Source organism: Arachis ipaensis, chromosome B03, assembly GCF_000816755.2.
Source record: "Arachis ipaensis cultivar K30076 chromosome B03, Araip1.1, whole genome shotgun sequence".
Lineage (NCBI taxonomy): Eukaryota > Viridiplantae > Streptophyta > Magnoliopsida > Fabales > Fabaceae > Arachis > Arachis ipaensis.
In genome coordinates, this window is record NC_029787.2 from 51,648,501 (window position 1) to 51,660,575 (window position 12,075).

A 12,075-nucleotide genomic window follows, 5' to 3' on the forward strand; every position below is an offset into this window, starting at 1 on the left:
TTAAAAATATTAAAATAAATATATAATTAATTATTACTAACATTAACTAAATAACTTACTTGTTTAATTTTTTTAATTTTGGCATCGCAGTTGATTATTGCCCGCTGCTGCTGCTTGGTGGCTCTTGGAGGTGAAGAACTGTGGCTGGTGATTGTTTTCGAAAGAGAAAGGGAAAGTTTGAGAGTGAATGAATGAGAGGGAAGTGAGAGAGAGAGAGACGAAAGTGAATGAAATGCTGAGAGTGAGAGCGCGCGACCTATTTGGAGAAAGAGGGGGGAGTCGCAACGAGTCACGTGTCTGCACGGCAGCGACGCGTGTCGCGCATGCAGTGAATAGGTACTTCCTGCGTACTGTGCTCTCTCAGAATATTAAAATATAAAGTGTATTTTCTTTGGTTGCGAAAAAAAATAAAAAAAATGAGTTTTTTTTTTTTTTTGTTGGTTGATGTACAATGCTAGGGGGAGACGGGTAGCTGTGAAACAATTTAAAATTTTGAGCTCACACTTCTTTGTTCCTTCACTTCTTGCTCCTTGGTAATCAAGAATCGTTTTTGTTGAGATGGGGACGATAAACGAAGTAATCGAAGTGGATGGGTTAGAGGCGAGGTTATTGGACTTGGAGGGCGGTGAGAGTGATGCGGTGCTGTATGCGGCGTCGTTTGTAGAAAGCGAAGAGAAATTTGTGAAATACAACACAGTGCAATGGGTGCTTTACTCGCTTCTTCTCATATTGGCATGGGGAATTGGCTTCCTCATGTTGCTCTATCTTCCTGTTAGGAGGTTTGTGCTCAGAACCGACATACGCTCCAGAAAGCTCTACCTCACTCCTAATTCCATTGTTTACAAGGTCTAATTCAAATCCTTTTCTTCTTCTTCTTCCAATTTTTCTGCACTTTGAATCAACTAATTTTATACCTAGATTAGTTCACAAAATTATCCAAAATATTCGACAAAACTATCCAATGAATTATCCATCGGATCGTTTTGTTCAACTAATCTTGTCTTTCACGAATATTGAGTTAGTTTACAATTACATCTTTCTAAAACTTTTAGTTCAAATTTTCATTTTATTTATTTATTTTTGGTAATCATGTAGTCTTTATCTTTAGGAAATTTAATTCGGAGTGCATTATATATCGTATTCTCGTGAGGCAAATTAGGTTGTTAGGGATTTAAAAGTTAAAATTTGGAGGTTTATAGGGAAGACCAGTGTCACTTCTTATAAAAGGAGGACAATGTATATTGCTACAAATGATGGGGTGTCATATTCCTAATCTCAATTTTCAAGGGAAGTGAGTGTAAATTACTTGTTCTCTTTTCATTATTATTAGTTTTTAAAAGCTGAAAGGAAGGATTTCATAACAGAGATAACAGAGAGGTGAAGAATTGATGAAGAATAATCTGAATACTGTTATCATGATTGAGTTGGAAAATACATAGTACAAATATCCTTGTATTGGAGCTGATAGTTACACATCTATTACAGATAACAGAATCTAAGTAACAGAATTGAAAAGCCTGTGACTAACAGATTTGACTGTCTCAACAGAATTGACAGATTTAGTTATAATTATAATCACTTTTTTACTCTCCACAGATTTTGGTAAGGGAAAAGGGTTTTGCTTTCTGCATGGTGTAGGTACTTTCTGAGTGGTGGTCTACTAGTTAGTAGTGGTTAGTACTTAGTAAATAGTTGGGATTTTGGCAGTATAATTAGTCTCACCGGTAACGAAACAACATCGCAATTTCATATTAGATGAGATCAATTACATGAATCAAACAAGCAGTTTGTCTTTTTGGACTCGTCAATAAAAAAAAGGGAAACCCAGTGCAAGCATCCCGCATTAATGCAGGGTTTGGGGAAGGGCAGCACCCAAAGGGTGTAATGTGTACAACCTAACCTAATAATTACATCAGTGGCTGTTTTCACAGCTTGAATCCGTGACCTTGAGGCATGGTGGAAGGCTGAAAAAAGAATAAACTTGATTTTGATCACATGTGAATTTATTACATTTGCATTTATTGATCCCTTGATGTGTTGTGTACATATATTTGTTTGTTTAGTTCAGGTTACGAGGCCAGTACCATTTCCATGTTTTGGGGTCCTGCAGAAAGAGAAGCATGTTTTATTGCAGAATGTAGCTGATGTTGTGGTTGAACAAGGTGTGTAGAATTTGGAGTTCTCTTGTGTTCAACTAAGCTTTTGACCACATTATTTGTGTTCTAGTTTCAAACTGTCTATTTTGGTAGGCCCTGTTTCTTGTTTTAGGCCTTCTGACCTTCAGCAATTGTTTTCGGGGGGTGCTATGGTTTTGTTTCTGTTATTTCTATTGCCTGACTTCATCTATTCGCAGGATATTTGCAGTCACATTTTGGTGTTTATTCTCTTAGAATTGAAAATATTGGTGTACGAAGACCACCTAGTGATGATGTTAAAATCCAGGGTGTTGCAAATCCACATGCTTTCAGGAAGGTATTTGGTAGTGCCCAACCATGCACCGGTGATAAAATAATTTTTCTTTTGCTTGTTTTTTGCGTCACTATAAGTTGATAACATGGGTTAAGTGAAAATCTTTTTGCATCCTTTGATTTTTTTACAGGCCATAATGATGCGCCTATCAAACATGAGAAATGAGATGTTCTCGACACAGGTTTCTACATTAGATGTTCCACATATGATGGTAGGTTATTTATTCTAGAGTAACATTATTGAACATAGTCATTATCGTATTCTACGCTAACATTACCATCCATCCACCATGGATGAGGTGTGGACTCCATCGATCCATGGGTGTATGTCAGCTCAATGTATGGTGATAGCTATGTTGAAGAAAGGTTTCTTTTTATTCAATGCATGCAATTGCTCCATACTGTGTGCTAGCTCGTGGTAATAAATAACTTGAATTCCCCACTATTTTTGGTCCTTTTTTTCTTGTTGGTAACCATTGATAAAGTTTAACCCAATAAAACTAAAGGGTGTGGTTCGCAGAATGTTTTTATTTTCTTGAGAAGATTTTTTAGGTAAGATTTCCAGGAATGTGAAAACATTCCACAAACCACACCTGCTAAAGGGTGTTGATTATAGCTCCCATTGTTCTTGTTGTTTGCTTATTATATCCATCCTCTTTTTTTCCTTCACTCTGTCATTCGTTTCTTTCATCTGTAGATGTCTCCTTCAAAGTCATTGAGACAAGATTCCACTTCTGGAGAGCTGCTGCTGTTGCAGAAACTAGAGGAAGTTGGAAACTCTGTCAAGGTAGAAAAGTAAAGACAATATATTATTATATGTGCAGTAGTCAATTGCATGAACTTCAGGGTGAGGAGAAACACAAAGGTTAAGTATGGATTGAGGCAGAAAATGAAATAAAAACTTAAAAAGAAAATAGGGAATAAAAGACGGGGAAAAACAAGAAGAAAGAAAGAAGAAAAGATATTTAGTTTGTATGTTTTGGTTATATTCTTTTGGCTAAGCACTGGTGATTTATGGTCACTGCAGAAAATTCAGAGTTTATTTGAGGAGCAACAATCTCATACAGCAGAATCTACAGATTGAAGTTTGTGAAAAGTTCATGTAACCTACTTTCCAGGTAATGATAAACACTTTTAGGTGTTTGTTATAAATAAAGAAGGTATCATATTATATCTTAAATATATCATAGAATATCAAAGCATGTCTGTGATGATAGCATATAATCTGTTTCCTTATTAAACTGGGAAGATTTTCTTGTCTATTAGATCAATAAATTGAAGAGGTTATATGATATCTTCTTTATTTCTAACATTGTTATTGATTTGCTTACAGAAAATGATAAGAATAGTAACAGACAAATATTAGGAAAAATATTTGTCCATGTCAATTTATGCAGTGTTGTTAGTGGCTTTCTAAAGAATTGGTGCACTTCTCTTTAGTATTTTATTGAGCTATCCAATAAAATTTTGCATTAGCTTATCTATTATTATGTTTTGGATTTTGCTAACTAGTGACCTAAGGGTCCAAAACGTGTTTAGGATTGAAAAAGCTAGAGTTCTAAGTTTTCAATGAAATTAAATCCATAAAGAGAGTAAAATTCTTACACTTTTGTATTCTTAAGGAGTGAACACTTGTTAGCGAAACCCTTATTGTTTACATTTATGGGGAAATAAAATGGTTTGTTAATACTGTAAAACATAGGGATCCACTTGGCGTTCTTCATCTTTCTCGGAATATGATTCCCTTCACTGCATGTGAGTATAAGATTGTTTACTTTAATGTACAAGAAGAGAATACTAAAGAGTGAAGAGAACACTAACATTTCTAAATTTCAAGCAATATCAGGCAGTCATTTCTTTCTAAACCGCCATCATAAGGCAGGTCTTTTACCATTTTTTGTCCAACATTCTTTTCCTGTTTTCGTTTCTGTCACTAGAAAAATTTTGGTAGATCTTTTTGAAAATTGCTGCAAGAGAAGATATAGGGATGGTGAATCAGGTCTTGATTATCTGATGCAGGTAATGGAATCATCGGGTAATTTCAAATCCTCAATCAGTCTCCTGACTCTCTTCCAAGTTCCAAGCCTAATTGCTACGTTATTAACATAATAACATCCCATGCAACTATTGATGACACGCTAAGCATTATAGCTAGCCATCAATGTTTAAATTTGTACTTTCTTGTGTAAAATTGCGCTGAATTGCGCCGTCTATTAATGTTAAAAGAAAAGAAGAAATACCTTTATTGTTATACTAGTGTATGATGTATCAATGATTCCATTTCAATTTTATTTTATTTTAGAGTAAATGGTCAAATTAGTTTCTAAAAGATCACTCGTTCTTTAAATTAGTCTTCAAAAAATTTTCTTAATTAAATTTGTTTTTTAAAGATTTTAAATTAGTTATCTTAGTCTTTCTGTCACTTTCTTTGTTGATGGTATCAAAATTTGCTAATATAGCAAGTTAAGTAACACTCCAACACATACCAAAGAGTCTTAATTGACTATTAACATAATAAGTATATGAAATTAGATTAAATCAAAACCTAATTGAGGAGAAAATTTGAGGTATTAGAATCTTTCAATTTGGGGTTAATTTGATCTAATTTTATAAACTAATCTTATTAATAGTCAATTAGGATTAGTAGGTATGTGTTGTGACTTGTGATGTTACTTTGGTGCCGTTATCAATAAAAGTAACGGAAGGATTAACACGACTAATTTAAAATTTTTAAAAGAATTTGATTAAAAAAATCTTTTAGAAATTAATTTAAAGAATGAGTAATTTTTTAGAATTAATTTAACCATTTATTCTTATTTTATATTAGATTTTTTGAATGTTTGAATATAAGTCATATTGATTCATTTTGGTGTGAGATGTTTATTGTCTCATCTTTTTCTGATTTTATATTGTGATTTGTATGGAAAAAAGGGGATTGCATATTTACAACCATCATTTCATTTTTTTTTTCTTTCAATTCATTTAGATTTTCTTGTATCTTTTCCAGTGGTTCATAAAATGTTTAGATGTATGAAAATTTTGTATTGGAAACATTTATTAGTATATTACGGGTGGATTTGGTACCATGTGGCTCTATAAGTTGCATTTTCAAGAGTTGTAATAACTTACAGAAACAATATATTTTGTTTCAGCCTTTCAGGAGTTGTATTTTTATGGTTTGTTACGCATCTCATTTATGGTAAAAAGGAGAAAGGAATACGCATAAATTATTTTTGTAAATGAAATAAGTAAGAATTTAATTGTTCACCTTTTTTTCTAAAGCTGAATAAATTGATCCAATCTAAATCACAATCATTTGAATTGAATTAATTGCAAACTAATTTTAAATCGATATAAGAATAACAATCATTTGGATCTACTGGATTGAAAAATAAAACCAAAAGAGTAATTATCTAAATTAGTTTTAAGGATTTTAAAAATAGACATTTTAGTCATTAAAAATAATTATTACATAGATTAATTTTTAACATTTTTTTTTGTTAGATATAACAGTTTTCGTTCATTTTATTTTTACTATATGTTGTGTTATGGGCGGAGTCCTACTCATGGAAACTTGGTGGAATTAGGCGAAGCTGTAGGTATTATTGCGGGCCAATCGATTGGAGAACCTGGTGGGAGCTCATTACTTCAACTAGTCTCCGTATTCTTCGAATGGATCTCTTAGTTGTTGAGAGGGTTGCCCAAAAGCAGTATATAAAGCATACCCAGTAAAACTTACAAGTAAACCAGATATAGAGATAGCAACTAGGGTTGCTGTTTTCATTTTTCTCAAATTTCAAGACCACAATGAATCTATAGGATATATATATATATATTATGCAAAAATTCTTTATATTATAAATACATACATTTATATTATAAATACATACATAAGAATCTAATGAATAAATTTATTATTATTTTTGTCTAAAAAATACAAAAAATTATGGAGAAGACTACTTTCTTATGGACGGGAGACTGTTATGTCTAACAGAGAAAAATATTGGGGATTGATCTGTGTATTAATTTTTCTTGGAGACCAAAATGTTCGCTTTTAAAATTCTCTGCTGGAAAATAAATTGAGAATTGATTTGTCTGTCGGAATAAAACATTGCGAATATTTTTGTGTATTATTTTTTCTTGGATACTAAAATGTTCGCTTTTAAGATTCTTGAAGACTAATTTGGGTAATTACTCAAATCAAAATGATTTAATCTACATATGATGTTTATTGGTTTGGAAAAAGCGTACGATAGGGTGTCAAGGGAGGTCTTATGGAAGGTTTTAGAAAAGAGGAGAGTAAGGATCGCATATATTCGTGCAATTAAAGACATGTATGATGGGCCACAACTAGTGTGAAGACTTAAGGTGGTGTGACAGAGGAATTTCCTATTGATATAGGATTACAATAGGGATCATCCTTAAGTCCATATCTTTTCACATTAGTCTTGAAAGTACTCACAGAGCACATCCAAGAGCCTATGCCACGGTGCATGCTTCTTGCCGATGATATCGTCTTTATGAAAGAGTCAAGGGAAGACCTAAAATAAGAAGTTGGACTGATGGAAAGAAGCTCTAGAAGTGTATGGTTTGCGAATAAGCCGTAGCAAGACGGAATATATGAAATGTAAGTTTGGTCTGAGAAGGGAAAACCCTAATATAGAGGTGAAGATTGGAGAAAACATCCTACGAAAAATTAAAAGTTTTAAGTATCTTGGATGTATCATACAGGATAATAGAGAGATTGAACAGAATGTAAATCATATGATCCAAGCAGATTGGTCAAAATGGCAAAGTGCATTGATTTTATATGCGACAAAAAAATACCTTTAAAACTTAAAGAAAAATTCTATCATATTGCTATAAGACCAGCTATGCTTTATGGTACGGAGTGTTGGACGGCTAAAGGAAAGCACAACATAAGTTAAGTGTGGCAGAGATGAAGATGTTAAGATGGATAAGTGGTCATACGCGATTGGATAAAATAAAGAACGAAGATATAAGGGAGAGAGTTGGAATAGCACCCATTGTAGAAAAGATGGTAGAATCGGGTCTCAGGTGGTTTGGACATGTGAGAAGAAGACCGACAGAACACCTTATTAAGAGGGTGGATGAGATGTAAGATGGACAAGGGGTAAATGGCAGAGAAAGACCTAAAAAGACCATCCATAAGGTGGTCAAACGAGATCTATATGTAAACAATCTCTTTGTAAACATGATACATAATAAAGCACAATGGCGTCGTTTGATTCATGTAGTCGACCCCACCTAGTGGAACAAAACTTTGTTGTTTGTTTGTTGTTTGTAATAAATTATATTTATTTTACATTTTAAATCGATCAAAATTAAATTGCAAACATCATATCTTGTAAGAATTTAATTATCTTGGAGTTAGAAAAATGCCTTGGTTACAAAATAAACAAAATCTGCGTATATATACGTGGTCCTTTCTTGTTTCTAATGAAACAAGATATGTAATAAAATAAAATTGTTTTTCCAGTTTCATATTAATGGGCCATGATTGTAATTTGATAAGAATGAGAAAAAGGTAGCATAAGTACATCCCTAGTAACACACCTACACTACATGTATATGGATACAAATACAAGGGTCCTGAAGAATTCACCTAATCTGACATTAGGTCCCTGTTAGTAATTTAGCTAAGCTAATTCCAACTTTAGGGAGCTTTAAAATACATACATAAATGTAAAAGAAAAATGAAAATACTCCGTTTGCGTTCGAAAATGACTAGGTTAGCTTTACTTTGCAGGTGGTTGGGAGAACTGTTGTAACTGAAGAACAACGTGAGACATTCTAGGGCGCATAGATGGGACATGCTGTGTGCAAGAATAGACAAGGTCCACCACCTTCTGAATGGTGCTAGCCTCTGGAATGATACTTGAAGATGATGATGATATATGAGGATCCAAGAGTTCAGGGTAGCGATTTGCTTGCACGAGGGGCGTCGCCCATTCAAATATACTCTGCCAACCCATGGAATCAACTGGTTGTGCAGGTCGGCGCCCGGTGACTATTTCGAGTAGTAGGACACCAAAACTATAGACATCACTCTTTGTTGTTAGCTCGTTTCGGTACACAAACTCTGGAGCAAGATATCCGTGTGTTCCCCCTGCCATCACGGTCCGCTCCCGCTCATGCATTGCTTCATATGGTACAAACTTTGATAGGCCAACTCCCATTAGGTGTGCTCCGAACTCCTCGTCTAGCAGTACATTACTAGCTCGTATATCTCGATGCACAACTTGTGGCTTAACCTTGTCATGCAAAAACCTGTTGAAATGATGAGGAGAAAAGATACCTCTTAATTTTGTTTAATTTAGTGGTAATCCAAGTCTGTAATAAAATCAGAATAATCAAAGGAAATCGTTTGAGGGAATTAAAACTAGAAAAACCATTAAGAGGAAACTGAACATGGATAGATGCTAAAAACAATCTGGTCAAAATTTTCAGCTTCATGGAAAAGTTAGGCTAACATAGGAACACATTATCCATAAGAGTCACATTACATGGCCAATATTTTTGTAGCCAGCATAAGAAAAGACAAAGAAACCAACTAACCAAGTATGGAGTGAAAATCAGGTTAATGGCTACATGTTGGCTAAAAAATTATTGATCACCTAGACTTTCTCTAGAAGACCTTGAAGGTTGGTGCTACCTAGAACCCCATCAAAAATTAGAAGGACTTGACTATTTCTTCTTCACCAGGCCAGTAGTGATGATGTTCTGTACTCAACTCCACTAAAGCAAATGAATATTCAACAATGATAAGCCATTGCACAAAACTAAAATGTTCCAATATTTAATCTGCAATTTTACAAATGACCCAAGGTGGTAATTGAGTACAGATTATACAGAATACGTGCAACAATCAAGTGAAACTGACCTATAGTAGCACCTGAAAAAGGGAAACTTCAATCTTCAAGAAGATTTTCATTAATTAAGGTGAAAACATGCATCTAGATGTAAAGAAAGGAATGTTCAAGATTAACATGTGGAAAGTAACTAAGTTATCAAAGAAAAAGTATATTTTGAACGTACGCAATCCCTTGCGCAAGCGTCGTGGCAATTTTCATCCTCATAGCCCAGTCTAAGCTACGGCCACCTCTTGGTATGTGATGTAGCCATTTATCTAAGGGCCCATTAGCTACAAACTCATAAACAATATATCGATCACCATGATCATAGCAGCACCCCATCACAGCTACTAGATTTGAATGGTGGAGCCTTGCAACTCTGCCAATCTCTGAATAGAATTCCTTTTTACGTTGGAAGCTTGACCTCTTTAATCTCTTAACTGCAACCTTTGAGCCATCTGGTAGGACCCCACTGTATGTACCACCTGTCTTGGCATCCCCAACAAGACGGTTACCTTCACTGAAATTCTTTGTAATAGACCTTAATTCATCTTTGGTAAAAACTTTCCATGATGGAAGAGAAGCTGCTGGGTCAGATAGCTTTCTAGACCGCCTTCTTTTCTTTCCCTGTTTATATACAAGGAGCCAAACCACCACGGCTAATGTTATCGAGAGTATCAATGCACTCACAACTGAAAGGATGATAAGGTATTCCCTGTGGCAATGCATATGGTTACATTTCCTACCTGTGATTAGACAAAAATAGTACACATTTTAGCAAGCAATGATGATTAAAAAATAGATAGCAAAGTCATCATGGTGTAGAAATACCAAAAGAGGAGCATAAGCAACAATGCAACATATTTCTCATGAACAAAGAATGATAGACAAAACCGTTTGTGTGAGAGAATAAAAACATTTATAATAAAGAATACATAGCGAATGTAAGATGAGAATTGCCAGAAAGGCATATAAGAGGAGCATACCTATATCAAGTACACATACAAAAGAATGAGGATTATCGCATCTCTCACTCGAGAGAGATTTTGAGTTGTTAGTCATTAATGCACACAAATCATTCGTTCTATTCACACGACAAGATGGTTTACAGTTGGTTGGAACATCAGTCAAGGGAAAAAGGGACTGATTCCATTGAGAATTGTCAGACCACATCCATTGGTAACCAGTTGTAGAATTGAGATTTCTTCCACCAATCCAGCAATTATTTATATATTCACCGCATAGACTCTGAGCAAATTGTAGCTCCTGAACCGATACCAGTGATGCTAAATGGCCACCATACTTATTGCAACAGGTCTCTGAATCATTCCAAGATTGAGGCCTCCCAACATGGAGAAAACACTTGGTCTTATTAGGATCTATAACCCAACCAGTTGGGCATGGTGCTGGAAAAAAAAAAAGGAAACAAAACATTTGAATGGCAGAGCATGAATAGTATAGATAAATTACAGTTAAAACTGCAATCACCATGTAACTTGAAACACCATTAGATGAAGTGGATTCGAATTTAGAAACAATACATATTAAATTACAAGCTGAGAAGCATTGTGTATACCCTTCCCTTTCAAAACATGCTATAAGATAAATGCACAAGAAGTTTGAAAAATGAGATTCCATTGCATCCTGTCATGAATCATGTCTAACCCTAGCCAATTTATGCTTAAATCTCTTTTCGTTCGCATTCAATTAAATCACTCACATGTTGCAAACTTGCAATATAAGAACATCATTACACAAGCAAATTACTTGATATTCTTCCGAAACAACTTTTCTTAAATATGACCTAGAGCCTTAAAATAAAATAAATTATCGAGCATATAGTGGTAACAATAAGTAACAAAGTGATCATACCTTCAGTATCTCGATTGAGCGAACCGCAAGTCTCATTAAGTGCCTACAAGCAAAACAAATCTTTGTTAAATAGACTTTCAGCTTTTCCCCAAATTCATTTATTAAAAAACAATCAGTGACTCACTGCACTGGAGGAAAGTCCAAGAAGAAGAGCCAGAAATGCTACAGTAAGGACTAGTAACTTCAAAGCTATGGGTTTCACTTCCATCACAAAAAAAAAGGGTTTTGCAATCTTCAATTAACAAACTACACTATCTGCAAAGGGTGCACCCTAAACAAATAAGAAGAAGAAGAAGATGGAGCAGGAGAAGTTGAAGACTTCATTTTCCAAGTATGACTTGAGTGAGTGCTATTACTGAGAAATCTCCTCTTCTTTCAATTCCTTGCTATTTCTTTTCTTTTGCGTTCTGCTCGTCATTACTTTTCTATGGTTGGTTAGTTGGGTAGGTGCAGTGTGTAATTGCTCTCACAAAAAAATTCATCAGATCCGCTTACTAATGGCACAGTAAGCCAGGCCCGCTACGTTCGATGAGACAAACTTTGCAGGTGCAATTTAATGCCCTCATTTTTCGAAAGCCTTAATTATTCTAGATCACTACACAATTATAGTTTAAATATTTTTTGCTAAATCTTTATAATAAAAAGTAAAAATATTCAATCATATTATATGTATATTAAAAATTAATATCTAAATTAATTATTCATATAAAATATATATTAAAAATATAAAATATATATTAAAAATAAATTAAATATATATTTAAATATAAATAAATAATGACTAATTTAATAATTAATTTTTAATATTTTTAATATATTTAAAAAAGTATTTTCATTATTTTATTTTCTTATAAAATTTT

The 12,075-nt window shown here is 34.0% G+C and overlaps 2 protein-coding genes and 1 long non-coding RNA gene across 8 annotated transcripts in view; 1 reads left to right on the plus strand and 2 right to left on the minus strand.

The window, feature by feature from the left end:
* LOC110270173 overlaps window positions 1-172 on the minus strand; it is a 7,716-nt gene extending 7,544 nt beyond the window's left edge. The window contains exon 1 of the long non-coding RNA XR_002359378.1: window positions 60-172. This is a non-coding gene — a long non-coding RNA (uncharacterized LOC110270173). The remainder of the gene's footprint in view (window positions 1-59) is intronic.
* On the plus strand, window positions 7-4,780 carry LOC107630512. 6 transcript variants are annotated; one of them, XR_001618306.2, is made up of 9 exons: window positions 7-336; window positions 459-846; window positions 2,069-2,162; window positions 2,354-2,472; window positions 2,600-2,680; window positions 3,166-3,255; window positions 3,496-3,586; window positions 4,171-4,223; window positions 4,488-4,769. XR_001618306.2 is itself a non-coding variant. In XM_016333666.2 (8 exons), exons 2-7 carry the CDS (start codon window positions 559-561, stop codon window positions 3,550-3,552), a joined length of 729 nt encoding a protein of 242 aa, XP_016189152.1. In that variant the 5' UTR covers window positions 7-336; window positions 459-558; the 3' UTR covers window positions 3,553-3,586; window positions 4,488-4,780. The 6 variants fall into 6 exon arrangements, 2 of the variants coding, with proteins under 2 accessions (XP_016189152.1, XP_016189154.1); XR_002359376.1 differs by having other exon boundaries at window positions 3,496-3,570; XR_002359375.1 differs by lacking the exon at window positions 4,488-4,769 and adding an exon at window positions 4,315-4,425.
* Window positions 7,944-11,759, minus strand: LOC107630511 (C-type lectin receptor-like tyrosine-protein kinase At1g52310). The gene is made up of 5 exons (XM_016333665.2): window positions 11,340-11,759; window positions 11,216-11,258; window positions 10,330-10,749; window positions 9,528-10,089; window positions 7,944-8,759 (listed from the first exon to the last, which is right to left on the minus strand). Exons 1-5 carry the CDS (start codon window positions 11,421-11,423, stop codon window positions 8,228-8,230), a joined length of 1,641 nt encoding a protein of 546 aa, XP_016189151.1. The 5' UTR covers window positions 11,424-11,759; the 3' UTR covers window positions 7,944-8,227.

What these genes read in the sequence shown, in the direction of transcription:
- LOC107630512 (XM_016333666.2), top strand. Translation starts at nt 559, where the DNA reads ATGGGGACGATAAACGAAGTAATCGAAGTGGATGGGTTAGAGGCGAGG. An exon ending in CTAATTCCATTGTTTACAAG is followed by an intron (nt 847 to 2,068) that starts GTCTAATTCAAA and finishes TGTTTAGTTCAG; the next exon opens with GTTACGAGGCCAGTACCATT. An exon ending in AAGTTGGAAACTCTGTCAAG is followed by an intron (nt 3,256 to 3,495) that starts GTAGAAAAGTAA and finishes TGGTCACTGCAG; the next exon opens with AAAATTCAGAGTTTATTTGA.
- LOC107630511 (XM_016333665.2), bottom strand. Translation starts at nt 11,423, where the DNA reads ATGGAAGTGAAACCCATAGCTTTGAAGTTACTAGTCCTTACTGTAGCA. An exon ending in GCTCAATCGAGATACTGAAG is followed by an intron (nt 10,750 to 11,215) that starts GTATGATCACTT and finishes TTTTTTTTCCAG; the next exon opens with CACCATGCCCAACTGGTTGG. An exon ending in ACGCTTGCGCAAGGGATTGC is followed by an intron (nt 8,760 to 9,527) that starts GTACGTTCAAAA and finishes TCATTTCAACAG; the next exon opens with GTTTTTGCATGACAAGGTTA.